The 16,698-nt window shown below is 46.9% G+C and overlaps 1 protein-coding gene and 1 pseudogene across 1 annotated transcript; both read left to right on the plus strand.

Annotated features, from left to right (window-relative positions):
• Positions 1-13,181: 13,181 nt before the first annotated feature.
• Positions 13,182-13,572, plus strand: LOC119333848 (peptidyl-prolyl cis-trans isomerase Pin1-like). Its single transcript, XM_037606600.1, has one exon. It carries the CDS (start codon positions 13,195-13,197, stop codon positions 13,570-13,572), a length of 378 nt encoding a protein of 125 aa, XP_037462497.1. The 5' UTR covers positions 13,182-13,194.
• A 1,874-nt stretch (positions 13,573-15,446) lies between these two features.
• On the plus strand, positions 15,447-16,698 carry LOC119333849 (annotated as a pseudogene).

Raw genomic sequence — 16,698 nt, forward strand, 5'->3', positions numbered from 1 at the left:
TCATGTATTGCGTGAAGATTGAAAAAGTTTTGAGAATGTCAAAAGTATGAAACAATTGCTTGGCTTGTCATAGGGGTTGTGCATGATTTAAATACTTTGTGTGGTGAAGATAGAGCATAGCCAGACTATATGATTTTGTAGGGATAACTTTCTTTGGCCATGTTATTTTGAGAAGACATGATTGCTTAGTTAGTATGCTTGAAGTATTATTATTTTTGTGTCAATATGAACTTTTATCTTGAATCTTTCGGATCTGAATATTCATGCCACAATTAAGAAGAATTACAATGAAATTATGCCAACTAGCATTCCACATTAAAAATTAACTTTTTTATCATTTACCTACTTGAGGACGAGCAGGAATTAAGCTTGGGGATGCTTGATACGTCTCCAACGTATCTATAATTTTTGATTGCTCCATGCTATGTTATCTCCTGTTTTGGGCAATATTGGGCTTTATTATCCACTTTTATATTACTTTTGGGACTAACCTATTAACCGGAGGCCCAGCCCAGATTTGATGTTTTATGCCTATTTCAGTGTTTCGAAGAAAAGGAATATCAAACGGAGTCGAAACGAAACGAAATAAACTGGAGAAGTTATTTTGGAAGGAAAGCCACCGAATAGACTTGGACTCTATGTCAGAAGATACGGGAGCTGGCCACGAGGGTGGGGGGCGCGCCCCCTGCCTCGTGGGGCCCCTGAAGCTCCACCGACGTACCCCTTGCACCCATATATACCTATGTATCGTAAAACATCCGGAACGGAGATTAGATCGGGAGTTCCGCCGCCGCAAGCCTCTGTAGCCACCAAAAACCAATCGGGACCCTATTCCGGCACCCTGCCGGAGGGGGGAACCCTCACCGGTGGCCATCTTCATCATCCCGGCGCTCTCCATGACGAGGAGGGAGTAGTTCACCCTCGGGGTTGAGGGTATGTACCAGTAGCTATGTGTTTGATCTCTCTCTCTCGTGTTCTTGATTTAGCATGATCTTGATGTATCGCGAGCTTTGCTATTATAGTTGGATCTTATGTTTCTCCTCCCCCTCTTCTCTCTTGTAATGGATTGAGTTTCCCCTTTGAAGTAATCTTATCGGATTGATTCTTTAAAGATTTGAGAACACTTGATGTATGTCTTGCCGTGCGTATCTGTGGTGACAATGGGATATCACATGATTTACTTGATGTATGTTTTGGTGATCAACTTGCGGGTTCTGCCCATAAACCTATGCATAGGGGTTGGCACACGTTTTCGTCGTGATTCTTTGGTAGAAACTTTGGGGCACTCTTTGAGGTTCTATGTGTTGGTTGAATAGATGAATTTGAGATTGTGTGATGCATATCGTATAATCATACCCACGGATACTTGAGGTGACATTGGAGTATCTAGGTGACATTAGGGTTTTGGTTGATTTGTGTCTTAAGGTGTTATTCTAGTATGAACTCTAGGCTGTTTGTGACACTTATAGGAATAGCCCAACGGATTGATTGGAAAGAATAACTTTGAGGTGGTTTCGTACCCTACCATAATCTCTTTGTTTGTTCTCCGCTATTAGTGGCTTTGGAGTGACTCTTTGTTGCATGTTGAGGGATAGTTATATGATCCAATTATGTTATTATTGTTGAGAGAACTTGCACTAGTGAAAGTATGAACCCTAGGCCTTGTTTCCTATCATTGCAATACCGTTTACGCTCACTTTTATCGCTTGCTACCTTGCTGTTTTTATATTTTCAGTTTACAAAAACCTATATCTACCATCCATATTGCACTTGTATCACCATCTCTTCGCCGAACTAGTGCACCTATACAATTTACCATTGTATTGGGTGTGTTGGGGACACAAGAGACTCTTTGTTATTTGGTTGTAGGGTTGCTTGAGAGAGACCATCTTCATCCTACGCCTCCCGCGGATTGATAAACCTTAGGTCATCCACTTGAGGGAAATTTGCTACTGTCCTAGAAACCTCTGCACTTGGAGGCTCAACAACGTCTACAAGAAGAAGGTTGCATAGTAGACATCAAGCCCTGGCCGAGCCACCTCACCGCGGCTTTTCATTGCTCGTGAGCAGGCCGGCAAGGGCGGCGAGGACCATGAGATGTTCCTCTTCCTGGACGTCGGCATCAGCTTCCTCCTCCAGCAATGCGACGAGCGCCTCCTCCTCGTCCGAGTCCATCACCGGGCATACAAATCACCGAACACCTGGCGGACGTGGTTGGCGCACACCCGCCGGTATACCGCCCTGCGCGGCCGGAGTGCCAGAAAATTCGCCCGGACGATGGCGGAGAGGCTACCGCGGCGAAACCTTCTCTCTTTTCCGGCTGGGAATGGCCTATCTAGCGGTGCAGGGCAGTGGGCGGCGCCGGGATCTGTAGGGTGGTGGCCGAGCGCGCAGGGGTGGGAGGTGAATCTAGACGATTGGCTTGACTTTTCACCTGACATTGTGGCCCAGGCGTGTTTTCCCCTTGTGTCGGAGCCCCCGAGCGCCCCCCTGTGCGCTGGGTTCGGCTTGCGATCGCCAGGCCGAAAAACGGGCCAGGCCAGCGGATTTTCGGTGTCTTGAGGGTGCGAGTGGGGGGATTTTTCAGCGTCGGCACGTTAAAATGCGCCTGGGGGGCTTGTTGGGGGCGCGGCTGGAGATACTCTTATCTCTTCCCCTCCACTCGTTTCTCTCTTTCCCTTTTCAATTCTCTTGTTCGGGAGATGCTGGATGAGAGGATCCAGGAGGGAATTAGGAGGACCACCATCGTAGTTGAGTAATTGAGTGGAGGACCACCGCACGGCCGCTGCCCCGATGTCCTACGCGTGTTGCTGCCCTCACAATTGAAATCCATGCGGAACGTCCGCCATTGTTGCAGCAGAGGAGAGCCGCACAATGCCATCCACCCTGCTGTCACGAGCTGCAGGGCCGCCACCGCTGCTGATAGGGCTTGCTGTACCACCGTTCGAGGATGTGGCGTTGCTGCAAAAGGAGAGGTCGCATCACTTGTGAAGTTGCAAAGCGGTAGCAGTCTGGGGACTGCAACACAGCTCTCCCCGTGTTGTAATGGAGCGCTCGTCGGTGGCACGCAATGCTGGTCGGCGTTGCTGTAGCTGCAATGCAGCAGTCACAATGCTGCAATGGAGCACTCGCCGACAGTTGTCGGTGCTGCAACGCAGCGGTCGTTGGCACCAGCAGAGCTGCGATGCAACGGTTGCGACGCTACAGGGAGGAACTAGTGCTTTGATGTAGCTTTGCCGGTGGTTGCTGGTGCTGCGACGCAGCGCTGTCGGACCTGCGATAGAGCGCTCACGATGATGCATGGATGTTGTTGGTGCTTCGGTGCAACGCTTGTCGGTGGTTGCCGTGCTGCAATGCGGTGCTCGTCAACGGCTGCTGCAAGGGAAGACAGGGGTGTGGCAGGTGAAGCTAGCGACGAACATGGGTGACGGGTACAACCCCTGCCTCGGAGCAGAGGCTGCAAGGCAAGCAACGACACAGAGGAGAAATAAGTAGGGCATGTGGAAGCGATAGGAGAAGCATGACGCAGCTTTGTGTTGACCGATCCAGTAGCCACGCGGGACAGATCCAACGGCTTCAGACCCGATTGATTTCCTCTGAAAATCAGTTGGATGACGCCTAGAAGTGGCCTTAAAATAGGGCAACTATTGGAGATAGATAATTCCATAGAAATGCAGTGGTGTCCTATTTTATGACACTTGTTGGAGACATCACTTTTTCGTGCCCAAAAAATATGTTTTTTCATGCCCTAAGATTTATTCCAGCTACTTTTTCTTGCCTTAAAACAGGGCAACTATTGGAGAGTGATAATTCATAGAAACTATGCTGAGTACTGCTAAGGTTTTACACCTATGCTGCAAAACGCAGGCATTCCTTTTTTTGTGAGAAAATTTCTGATCTATTTATCTTCAATCATGGCAGTACAACGAATACCAGAAATAATAGAAATTACATCCAGATCCGTAGACCACCTAGCAATGACTACCAGCACTGAAGCGAGCCGAAGGCGCGCCGCCGTCATCGCCCCTTGCTACCTCTTGAGCACTACGTTGCTTTTCCCTTGAAGAGGAAAGGGTGATGCAGCAAAGTAGTGTAAGTATTTCCCTCATATTTTGATAACCAAGGTATCAATCCAGTAGGAGGCCACGCACGAGTCCCTCGCACCTACAAAACAAATAAGATCCTCACAACCAACACAATAAAGGGGTTGTCAATCCCTTCACGGTCACTTACAAAAGTGAGATCTGATAGATATGATAAGATAATATTTTTGGTATTTTTATGATAAAGATGCAAAGTAAAATAAAAGGCAATGAAAATAACTAAGTGTTGGAAGATTAATATGATGGAAAATAGACCCCGGGGCCATAGGTTTCACTAGTGGCTTCTCTCGAGAGCATAAGTATAACAGTGGGTGAACAAATTACTGTTGAGCAATTGATAGAATTGAGCATAGTTATGAGAATATCTAGGTATGATCATGTATATAGGCATCACGTCCGTGACAAGTAGACCGACTCCTGCCTGCATCTACTACTATTACTCCACACATTCACCGCTATCCAGCATGCATCTAGAGTATTAAGTTCATAAGAACAGAGTAACGCTTTAAGCAAGATGACATGATGTAGAGGGATAAACTCATGCAATATGATATAAACCCCATCTTGTTATCCTCGATGGCAACAATACAATACGTGCCTTGCTGCCCCCGCTGTCACTGGGAAAGGACACCGCAAGATTGAACCCAAAGCTAAGCACTGCTCCCATTGCAAGAAAGATCAATCTACTAGGCCAAACCAAACTGATGAAGAGACTTGCAAAGATAACCAATCATACATAAAAGAATTCAGAGGAGATTCAAATATTGTTCATAGATAAACTTGATCATAAACCCATAATTCATCGATCTCAACAAACACACTGCAAAAGAAGATTACATCGAATAGATCTCCACGAGAATCATGGAGAACTTTGTATTGAGATCCAAAAAGAGAGAAGAAGCCATCTAGCTAATAACTATGGACCCGAAGGTCTGAGGTAAACTACTCACACATCATCGGAGAGGCTATGGTGTTGATGTAGAAGCCATCCGTGATCGATGCCCCCTACGACGGAGCTCCGAAAAAGGCCCCAACATGGGATCTCACGGGTACAGAATGTTGCGGCGGTGGAATTACGTTTTTGGCTCCGTATTTGGTAGTTTGGGGGTACGTACGTATATATAGGAGGAAGAAGTACGTCGGTGGAGCAACATGGGCCCCACGAGGGTGGAGAGCGCGCCTAGGGGGTAGGCGCGCCCCCCTACCTCATGCCCTCCTGGTTGCTTTCTTGACGTAGGGTCGAAATCCTCTAGATCATGTTCGTTCCAGAAATCACGTTCCCGAAGGTTTCATTCCGTTTGGACTCCGTTTGATATTCTTTTTCTGCGAAACACTGAAATAGGCAAAAAACAACAATTCTGGGCTGGGCCTCCAGTTAATAGGTTAGTCCCAAAAATAATATAAAAGTGTATAATAAAGCCCGTTAACATCCAAAACAGAATATAATATAGCATGGAACAATAAAAAATTATAGATACATTGGAGACGTATCACCCCTCCATCGCCGGAGTCGGGCACAACTTGTTGTAGTAGTAGACAGTCGGGAAGTCGTCGTAGGACCAGCGCACCAGAATAGCAACCGCCATTCATGCCAAACATTTCCTCTAAACAGTAGAGAATGAATCAGAATCCAGTAATAGACTCCATGTCATTATGCAAAAAAAGCAAAGTATCAGAAGCATATTGCAAATGAATCCCCCTGGTATCAGATGTGGTACCAAACCTCTAATCACACCTGCTTCCTTAGCTCTATCCAGAATTGCAGATAGTGCATCACCTACTAGGTGAAAAAGCAAAGGAGAAAGAGGATCTCCTTGCCTCAAACCTTTGAAAGTAGAGAAATATTCTCGCCAATCTCCATTCATATTCACACACACTTTGCCTCCTTCCACTGCTTGTCTAATCCAATCTATCCACCTGTCAGGGAAGTTTTTCCTATGCATTACCTCTGCCAAGAAAGGCCACTGAACTCTATCATAAGCTTTTTCAAAGTCCAACTGAAGCAAAATTCCTTTAGAGTGAGAGGTTTTCAACTCATGCAAAACTTCATGAAGAATTACACATCCATCCAAAATGTACCTCCGAGGAATAAATCCAGTCTGAAGAGAGCTGATTACTTGTCGAGCCATAGGAGTAAATCTAAGTGTCAGAGCTTTGGTAATAGCTTTAAACATAACATTTAGAACACATATGGGTCTATACTGTAGGATACTATTATCATCCTTAATCTTTGGCAGTAGAGAAATGACACCATAGTTTAGTCTGGACAAGTTCAACCCGCCATGATACAGCTCCTGAAGCATTTATATTAGTATATCTCTCAACTGGGGCCAAAAAGCTCTAAAAAGCTAACAGAGAAGCCATCTGGACCTGGAGCAGTATTTGGTTTCATGCTTTTCACCACCTTGTCTATCTCTTCACTCATGAAGTTAATACAAGTGAGGACTGATTTCTATCATTCATATAATTCAGAAGAGGAAGGCCAGTTGAGTGCTTTCCACGTAAGACTATTGAGTTTCCAGCTGATTGCCCATAATTTCCAGGATAGGATTTGTCCACTTGATTGAATTCATGTCATTGAAGCAATGAACTTGCTAGCCAGCGTGCCAAAAAGGTTGCTAACTTTGGGTACACAGAGTAGTGGCAAGAAAAGGGCTTACGCCTCAGCCGTTTCGCTTGATTCGGACCTTGTGGTTGTAGTCACAGGGTACAAAGATAACCCCACAACCATTTGTTGTATTCTTTAAGTCAATCGCTCTTAGTATGTGCTAGAATGAGATGAGATCCAGCTCAAAGGTGAAGACCTCATTCTTTGAACCCTCCCGGGCAGTTCCTGTTCTAGCTTCTCTATCTCTAGCAAGTGATACGAACAATACAACATCTTCTCCGATCGTAGGTCGGTAGAGTTTGCCCTGGCTAAGAAATGGAATAAAAAATTCCTGGTTTCTTGACCGTTTCTGAGATTATTTACCTTTATTTACATGAAGATGCACGGTCTCTTACACTTTTCCTAGCTTAAGTTGGTGGATTGGTAAACAAATGGCTCTGCAGCTCCGTTCGCTTCGGCACCACTCCCTTGCTTCTTATCGAGGTCGGTGCCAACAAACAAGTCACATTGGAGCAATGGAATCTACATAAGAATGTAATCACTGTTAAGTATTCCACTCACTGATGCCCAGGAAAATGGGCCTCTGAATAAAGCAAAGACGTGGCCTAGACCAAAAAAGGAACTTGATCATCCGGAGAAGATTTCTTTTCTTTGTTGATTCCTCTCAATGAAATTTGCCATGTTGCACTAAGTTACTTACGGATGTATGCATGCAGTCCGGGAACACTTTCGGGTGAACACCCATCTGAACAAGTAGGGTCAATAGTTTAGCATTTAGGCCATAACATTTAGCAAAAAACGAATCTGAAACCCAACAAGTGCTCTCCGAACCAAGCTAGATAGTCTCCTATCACTAGGCTCACCAACCAACCTGGACTTTGATTCTTTCTTATTATTCTAACCGGATATAAAAACCATAAGGATTATTTCCAGCCAAGAGTTCCCATATGACATAAGTGCTCTTGGGTGGGGTGGCCCCTCATTCACTAGGTCTTTGAGTGCCCGTCGTACCACGTGGTTGGTACTTAATACTTTACTTTAAGGATCTGGCACCTTCGCTAGACGGAGAGTAAGCGAATGTTATGTTTAAAGCTATTACCAAAGCTCTGACAGTTTGATTTACTCCTCTGGCTCGACAAGTAATCAGCTTTCTTCATACTGGATTTATTCCTGGGAGGTACATTTTGGATGGATATGTAATTCTTCATGAAGTTTTGCATGAGTTGAAAACCTCTCACTCTGAATGAATTTTGCTTCAGTTGGACTTTGAAAAAGCTTATGATAGAGTTCAGTGGCCTTTCTTGGCAGAGGTAATGCATAGGAAAAACTTCCCTGACAGGTGGATAGATTGGATTAGACAAGCAGTGGAAGGAGGCAAAGTGTGTGTGAATATGAATGGAGATTGGCGAGAATATTTCTCTACTTTCAGAGGTTTGAGGCAAGGAGAGATCCTCTTTCTCCTTTGCTTTTTCACCTAGTAGGTGATGCACTATCTGCAATTCTGGATAGAGCTAAGGAAGCAAGTGTGGTTAGAGGTTTGGTACCACATCTGATATCAGGGGGATTAGTCATTTGCAATATGCTTCTGATACTTTGCTTTTTTTGCATAATGACATGGAGTCTATTACTGGATTCTAATTCCTTCTCTATTGTTTAGAGGAAATGGCGTGCTAAGTCATTCCTTTGTTCCTCTTTTCTATAGTCTGGTGGTCTAGCATGCTACAACCACTCGCAGAGCTGTCCTGGGGGACACTAGTGTAGAATCTGCCCTTTGGGTGAGATTGCAGGATTAACCCTAAAAATTCATATCTAGACAATCCAAAAAATTCTAATTTTTTGACAACATACATGCCGGGTATGTTTACATCTAAAAAAACAGTTTTAAACTCGACCTACAATAAGAGATTCAAACAAAGACAAATTTGACTATGAATAGTGTCAGTTTTTGGTGAATAGTATTTGACACTATTGACATCTGATTTTGTCTTTTTTGATTCTCTAAGTGTAGTTCGAATTCGAAGCTGAAACCTTTTGAGGTTGTACATCAAACAAGTATGTGTATCTACAAATATTCTCAGAATTTTTGAATATGTTCTGTGTCTTAAAAAGATTTATCTAATTGATCTCACCTAAGAGCAACTCTAGCAGATGCGCTATATTCCCCTCCCGCAAAATCGTTTTTACAGTTTCCCCTTAAACGATTTTGTGGGAAGTGATGCACCTCGGCCACTATTCAAGATATCTTCCGATATCCCGATAAATCGGCCGATTTGTCGCTTACCGGTGTCTGACCAATAAGATAAATCGGCTGATATGCCAATATACTAGCCGATATACCCTTTATTATGGGTCGACCAATAAGTTCCCGATAAGCCATATCCTCAACATTGACCTAAGCACAACAGATCCCACAAAAACTTACTGCAAATTTAAAACCATATGTGAAACATACTTGCCGCTACAAAGTTCGTCACACAACACACCGAAGTTCATCATACATAGATAAAACATAGCTAAAAACATAGATAAAACGCAAATCTAGCTACTGGAGCGGTGGTGGCTCAGTGCTTGATGCCGAGGAAGACCTCCTCCACCGACTAGCAGCAGGCGTGGGTAAAGACGTGCTCCTCCTTCACCGCGGCGAGTCGCTCGACGCCCCCTTCTTCTCCGGCCTCAAAGGCGCGCTCCACTGCAAGGAGCTCTGCATCCGCCTTGCGGCAAGCCATGGTGTGCGGGGTAGAGCTCCTCGTGGAGGCGGTGGAGTGGGCCCAAGGTGACCGCCCGCCACTGCGCGAGAGGCGACCGCGTTGTCGCGCTTTCTCCAACCGCCAAGCTTCAACGGTGGGGGAGGAGAGGGAGCTACTGGCCTCCGTGTCGTTGCACAAGATCTTGCAGGGCGGTGACCCTCCGCCGCTTCACGATCACTGCCTCCACGCTTGCGTGCAGATCCCATCACGCTCGCCAGAAAAAAGCTCTGTGCGGGTAGAATTGACCAAGGAGTTAGAAAGGGAGGTGGCGGAGGAAAAGAGAGACGACGGAGGAAATGAAGCACAAAAACCATAAATAGCGTGTTGTTCGATATATATAGCGGTCGGGGTGGTTTTGCGGGCCGCTCGTGTGATTTTTGTGGCCCGGGCCAAATATGGTGAGCCTGCTCAGGCTGCAAAACACGCAAAAACACTATATCCGCTAGAATTATACGGTCCGGCGAGGTTATATTGCATCTGCTGGGAGTGGCTCTAAGAGCATCTCTAGCAGACCTCGTATAATGTCGCGACCCACAAAATAACCGTCAAAATACGGGTCTGTGCAGAAAATTCTGCCCGACCAGACCCCGCAAACGCGTCTGACCCACAATTTTTTTGCGGGGCGCGGCATAATTCCGATCCCAACTCGTGAAAACGCGGGTTCCCCCCTCACCCCGTGGCGCCCTGTATATAGCGGTAGCGGTTGGCGGCGGCGGCGAGGGGGGGGGGGCATTTCAGCCCGCGCTTTTCTCTACCCACCGCCGCCCCTCTCCCCCTCGCCCCGCGCTTTTCTCCGCCCCCGTCGTCGGGCCGCCGCCTACAATTCCGGCCAAACTAGCCGACGAGATCACGCTAGAGGGTCGCCACACGCCCGAGCTTGCCCTCCGCCACTTCCTCCTGCGTCGGCAGGCCGGAAAGTCAGATTGGCGGTTGTTCGACACGGCGGCCGGATTTGGCGTTTCCTGCCACCGGTGGTTGGGCCAAGCCATGGATTGGTCGGGGAGCACCCCGCGCAGCCCCGGCAAAGCCCCAACGCCGCATGCAGGTACTAGTTTGTCTTGTTGCTGTCGTCGTCGGTTTGCCGGCAAGGATTCGGCCGGCCGTTCGCCGGGCTCGGCGCTCGCGCAGCGGCTCGCCGATGCCGCTCATACAGTGCGACGACTGCACACGGACAGTGCTGCGGCTAACTTCTGGCACGCCGAAGCACCCCAGATGGGTATTCTTCAAATGCGAAAACGATGGGGTATGTGTTGTTTCCATTCGGCTTTGTCACCCTATTCGGTTCAATTTCGATAGCTTATGGACATCGTCATGTGTGTAGGAAGATGGATGCTCATTTTGTTTTTGGGAAGAAGAATACATTGATTTATTGATAGAAAGAAACTTAATAGATGTTCGTGCACTCCTTAGTAGAATTGAGGTTAATGATGCGACTGCATGTGCAATTAGAGAAGCAACTAGAGGGGAAGCAACGTCTAGTTCTTTAGAACCAAAAAAGAAGAATGAAAAATGCAAGATCAAGAATTCGCACATCAAAAACGAATGCATGGAGAAGATATTGGTCCAACTAGTGGAAGCAGTTATGGAAGTTGGATATTTTCTAAAATGCATAATTGTGTTTCTTGTTTTCTTTGGTCTTACTATTCTATCAAAGATTTGATGAATTACTATGTATCCAATGCCGTTGAAGAAAATAAAAAAGCAAATAAATGTGTTTTCCATGTCTAAAAAATTGAAATGCAAACGGATTTGCAGGCCGGCGGCCAAGCAAACCCTGCAAAGGCAACCCATAAAAGAGCATATTCTGCCAATATCCTTTTTTATGTGTCTGTTTTGCGGGGTCTGACTCTACCGCTGTCCGGGCCGACCTGCAAAGCCGTTCTTCGCGAATTGTATATTTAGATACATTACAACTAAGCACTCTAGGAGCGCTCTCATGCCATCAACATTTTTGACCGTCAGATCGCGTTCTAAGAATGTTTTTGGCCGTCAGATGAAGTTAACTTGCGCTAAACTGGACCAAACGTTTTATGGGCTGCTACTCCCGTGACAAAATCGCGCATATCTGGTTAATTGAGCCTTTTCTCATGGAAGAAGCCCATTTAGCCGCATTGCTCCAGCTTTTCCAAGCGGCGTCAGCCCACATCGCGTTGCGAGCCAGAGAATCGAACATTGGACCTCTTCGTTTTCAGCGCACCTAGCTAACCACTAGGGCCATCGCAAACTTATGTACTCCCTCCGTCCGAAAAAGGTTGTCCTTTAAATGGTTGTATCTAGCACCAAGTTAGTGTTAGATACATCCATTTGAGGCACAAGCTTGGGACAAGTTTTTTCGGACGAAGGGAGTATGAAACTGCTTCCGTCTTCTTTCTTCTCCGCTAGTTCACATCTCTTTTGCTTTTTTTTTCTATTTTTCTGTCCTTCTTTCCTTTTCTTTCCTTTTCTGAAATGCGCAATTGTAAATCAATTAACTTTTTCTTCATAAGAAACGGACGTTTTTTCAAAAGTCCATGAACTTTTTTCAAAATTCGTGAATGTTTTTAACATTTGATGAACTTCGCTCAAAAATCCATGAACTTATTTTTCAAATTCGATGAACTTTTCTCACATTTAATTAAAATTTGAAATTCATTGAACTTTAATGAGAACCAATGAACTTTTTTCAAGTTCGGTGATTTTTTTTTCAAATTTGATGAACTTTTTTCCAAATTGATGAATTTTTTACAAATCTGATGAACTTTATCTTAAATTTGATAAAAAAAATTCAAAATCAATGAACTCTTTTCAAAATCAATGAACTCTTTTCAAATTTGATGAACTTTTTTCAATTTGGATGATTTTTGTTTCAAATTCAATGAACTCTTTCTCAAATTTGGTGAACTTTTTTAAAAGTTCATGACCTTTTTTCAAATTCATGAACTTTTTCCATTTTTGTGAAGTTGTCTTTTCAATTCATGGTTTATGTGAATGTTTTTCATATTATTTTTTCTTTAGTCAAATAATTTATAGTGGGTATATAATACTAGTATATGTTTAATATTTGTACTGGATGAAAGGTCAAAGTGCTCAGTTTTCCTTAGGTAATCAAGAAACTAAATACTGTCGTGGTTCACTCGTGTTGGCGTGTACTAGAGCGTCGGTAGTTCGAGTCCCACGTCTTCCAGAATTTAACGTCGCATTTTTCCTTCGCCTTTTCCTTTTATAGCACGTTGCTGGGCCAGCCCACTTCCCGTCCGTGCGAGCGCCAGCGGCGCGAACCGGCGCCTGCAGCGCTCAATAGGAGCTCCCCATCAAAAGGGCAGCATTGCATAATCATCTATACTATTATTAAAAGAGCAAACATGAATTACCCTAAACCCATCAAACTTAGTGTATATAAATTAACCAGCACCCTTGGATCTAACCTGCTTAATTGTATTTAACAATCTGTATTACTTCGGTGGTCAGCCATCAAAACGAATGGACGAGATTAAATGTTCTGCCGGTCTGCCACCAACTTACGGTCTTCACGCACGCCCACTAATCCGCTCACGACCACGTCTCAGTTGCGAAGAAAAACATCACGTCTCCACCTTCAACAATAGCGCCCCCCCCCCTCCCCCCAGCCGCTAGAGAACTCCTCCCTGTTCCCATCACCGCCGCCGCCCGCCCGCCGCTCCTGTCCTCTGCTACCCCAGGCGCGAGGAACCAACCTCCCGAAGCAACTGGAACGGCAAAGCAGCGGAGGAATGGAGAGATGGCGTTTGCGGCGGCGGGAAAGGAGATGGGGCGGGCGTCCTACATCCGGCTCAAGCACGGGGAGGAGCGGCGCGAGGCGTCCTGGAAGGCGCCCGAGGGCCGGATCTTCTCCGCCACCACGCGCACCGATGTTGCCGCGCGCCTTGGCGAGCTCCGCGACCAGATCCTCGCCGGTTGCGCCTCCTTCACCGACCTCGCCGCACAGCACTCTGACTGCTCCTCCGCCCGCCGCGGCGGCGACCTAGCTACGCTTCCACTTGCCCCACTTACGCGCTTTGCAGGCTTTCATATAGGGTCTCTGATCATGGCAAACCGGAAGCACCAGCCCAGGAAGAGCTCGACAGCGTGGAGGTCCTCCCCAGCCAGGAGTACGTGACCAGCTCGAGATCCACCGCCGAGCCAAGCACTTCTCCGTTCTTTTTCTTCTTCGGTTACCCAGCCAAAAAAAATTTGTCGAGAACAATCCTATCTGGTTAGGATCCACACAGGAATCTACATCACAAAAAATGGAGGAGCGACTAAAAAAGATGATGGACCTGTGGTTGCTTCCCAGCTCTTTTCTTCAAAACAATCTGAGAAATAGTACAAAGTAAATTGGAGCATATGGAAAATTGCTCAGGAATATCTCCATTTTATGCTTATTGCCTTGATGTACAGTGACTTATAAAAGGGTGAAAACAATCAGTGAGATACTTCTCTGGATGTAGAGCTCACTGACATACGCCTAAAAAATTAAAATTATATTTTTTACATTATTATTCTCAATAGTATAGCCGAACATTCATTACCGTGTGGTTTGTACTTGGTCCCAGCCTCCCAAGCTTAAATCTGAAGTTGTTCTGTATAGGGGAGTGAATTGTACGAGAGTGTGTTTCCAGGCTTAAATCTGAAATGTTGTGTATACTATATGTGCATGCAGTGCGTATGGTAGAACCAATCAATATGCAGAATATGGCATGAACCGGATGGGTAATCGGTGCCGTCACCGGAAGGCTCCGCAGTGCTAATCGCCGGAACTACTTCAACAAGATGAAGGTGCTGGCAGACACGCTCACCTCTATTGGTCGTCCACTTAGCGATGACGAGTTCGCCGGCTTCGTCATCAAAGGCCTCGACGCCGACTACGACAATCTCGCCGAGGCCGTCCACAACGCCAAGCCAACGATGCCTCCTCACGAGCTCTACTCATGCCTCCACTTCACCGAGCAACGCGTCGAGGCTCGTCGCTCCTCCGCCACCATCACCGCCCAGCCGGCGGCCTTCTTGGCCTCTCGTGGCCAGCGCCCACCTGCCCCGTCACCTGGCAAGACAGCCCTGCCCCCTACATCGACCCTGGGTGGGGGCCCTAACACTAGGGTGATGTGCCAGCTATGTGGTCGTGAACGCCATGTCGCCTTCAAGTGTCACCGCCGCTTTCAGAGGAGCTTCCTTGGCATCGGCATCGGCGACAAGGGCAACGAGCGCCAGTTTGCCATGGCAGAATTTGGTCCTCCCGCCGCCGTCCCGGCTGCCCACATCGCTGCCGCCCCGTCTGCCCACATCGCCGCCAAGGGCAAGGACCCGCGCGTCGAGCAGGGATACACACCATCCTACCCTGTTGATCCAGCCTGGTATATGGACACCGGCGCTACGGATCACATGACGAACGAGCTCAACAAACTCTCCACCTACCAGCCATACTACGGGCACAATTAGGTTCATTCGCCTTTTCCTTTTATAGCACGTTGCTGGGCCAGCCCACTTCCCGTCCGTGCAAGCGCCAGCGGCGCGAACCGGCGCCTGCAACGCTCAATGGGAGCTCCCCATCAAAGGGGCAGCATTGCATAATCATCTATACTACTATTAAAAGAGCAAACATGAATTACCCTAAACCCACCAAACTTAGTGTACACAAATTAACCAGCACCCTTGGATCTAACCTGCTTAATTGTATCTAACAGTCTGTATTACTTCGGTTGTCTGCCATCAAAACGAATGGACGAGATTAAATGTTCTGCCGGTCTGCCACCAACGTACGGTCTTCACGAACGCCCACTAATCCGCTCACGACCACGTCTCAGTTGCGAAGAAAAACATCACGTCTCCACCTCCAACAATAGCGCCCCCTCTCCCCCCAGCCGCCAGAGAACTCCTCCCTGTTCCCATCACCGCCGCCGCCGCCGCCCGCCGCTCCTGTCCTCTGCTACCCCAGGCGCGAGGAACCAACCTCTCGAAGCAACCGGAACGGCAAAGCGGCGGAGGAATGGAGAGATGGCGTTTGCGGCGGCAGGAAAGGAGATGGGGCGGGCGTCCTACATCGGCTCAAGCACGGGGAGGAGCGGCGCGAGGCGTCCTGGAAGGCGCCCGAGGGCCGGGTCTTCTCCGCCACCACGCGCACCGATGTTGTCGCGCGCCTTGGCGAGCTCCGCGACCAGATCCTCGTCGGTTGCGCCTCCTTCACCGACCTCGCCGCACAGCACTCCAGCTGCTCCTCCGCCCGCCGCGGCGGCGACCTAGGTACGCCTCCACTTGCCCCACTTACGCGCTTTGCAGGCTTTCATATAGGGTCTCTGATCGTGGCAAACCGGAAGCACCAGCCCAGGAAGAGCTCGACAGCGTGGAGGTCCTCCCCAGCCAGGAGTACGTGACCAGCTCGAGATCCACCGCCGAGCCAAGCACTTCTCCGTTCTTTTTCTTCTTCGGTTACCCAGCCAAAAAAAATTTGTCGAGAACAATCCTATCTGGTTAGGATCCACACAGGAATCTACAGCACAAATAATGGAGGAGCGACTAAAAAAGATGATGGACCTGTGGTTGCTTCCCAGCTCTTTTCTTCAAAACAATCTGAGAAATAGTACGAAGTAAATTGGAGCATATGGAAAATTGCTCAGGAATATCTCCATTTTATGCTTATTGCCTTGATGTACAGTGACTTATAAAAGGGTGAAAACAATCAGTGAGATACTTCTCTGGATGTAGAGCTCACTGACATACGCCTAAATGATTAAAATTATATTTTTTTACATTATTATTCTCAATAGTATAGCCGAACATTCATTACCGTGTGGTTTGCAGGGTTTTGAATTTCGGCCGTAAAAAATGGATTTTGGCCGAATTTCGGCCATCTCGGCCTAGGGCGAAATCTATCTTCCGCCAAAATTGGTCAAATTTGAGAAATTTTGGTCAAATTTTAATCAAATTTCAGTCAAAATTTGGTCAAATTTCGGCCGAAATTTTTAAAAACGACCGAAATTCGGTCATCTCGGCCTAGGGCGAGAAAAATCACAAAACGAAAATCAAAACGCTGGTGGTTTGTACTTGGTCCCAGCCTCCCAAGCTTAAATCTGAAGTTGTTCTGTATAGGGGAGTGAATTGTATGAGAGTGTGTTTCCAGGCTTAAATCTGAAATGTTGTGTATACTATATGTGCATGCAGTGCGTATGGTAGAACCAATCGATATGCAGAATATGGCATGAACCGGATGGGTAATCGGTGCCGCCACTGGAAGGCTCCGCAGTGCTAA

Source organism: Triticum dicoccoides, chromosome 7A (assembly GCF_002162155.2).
Source record: "Triticum dicoccoides isolate Atlit2015 ecotype Zavitan chromosome 7A, WEW_v2.0, whole genome shotgun sequence".
NCBI classification, from domain to species: Eukaryota; Viridiplantae; Streptophyta; class Magnoliopsida; order Poales; family Poaceae; genus Triticum; species Triticum dicoccoides.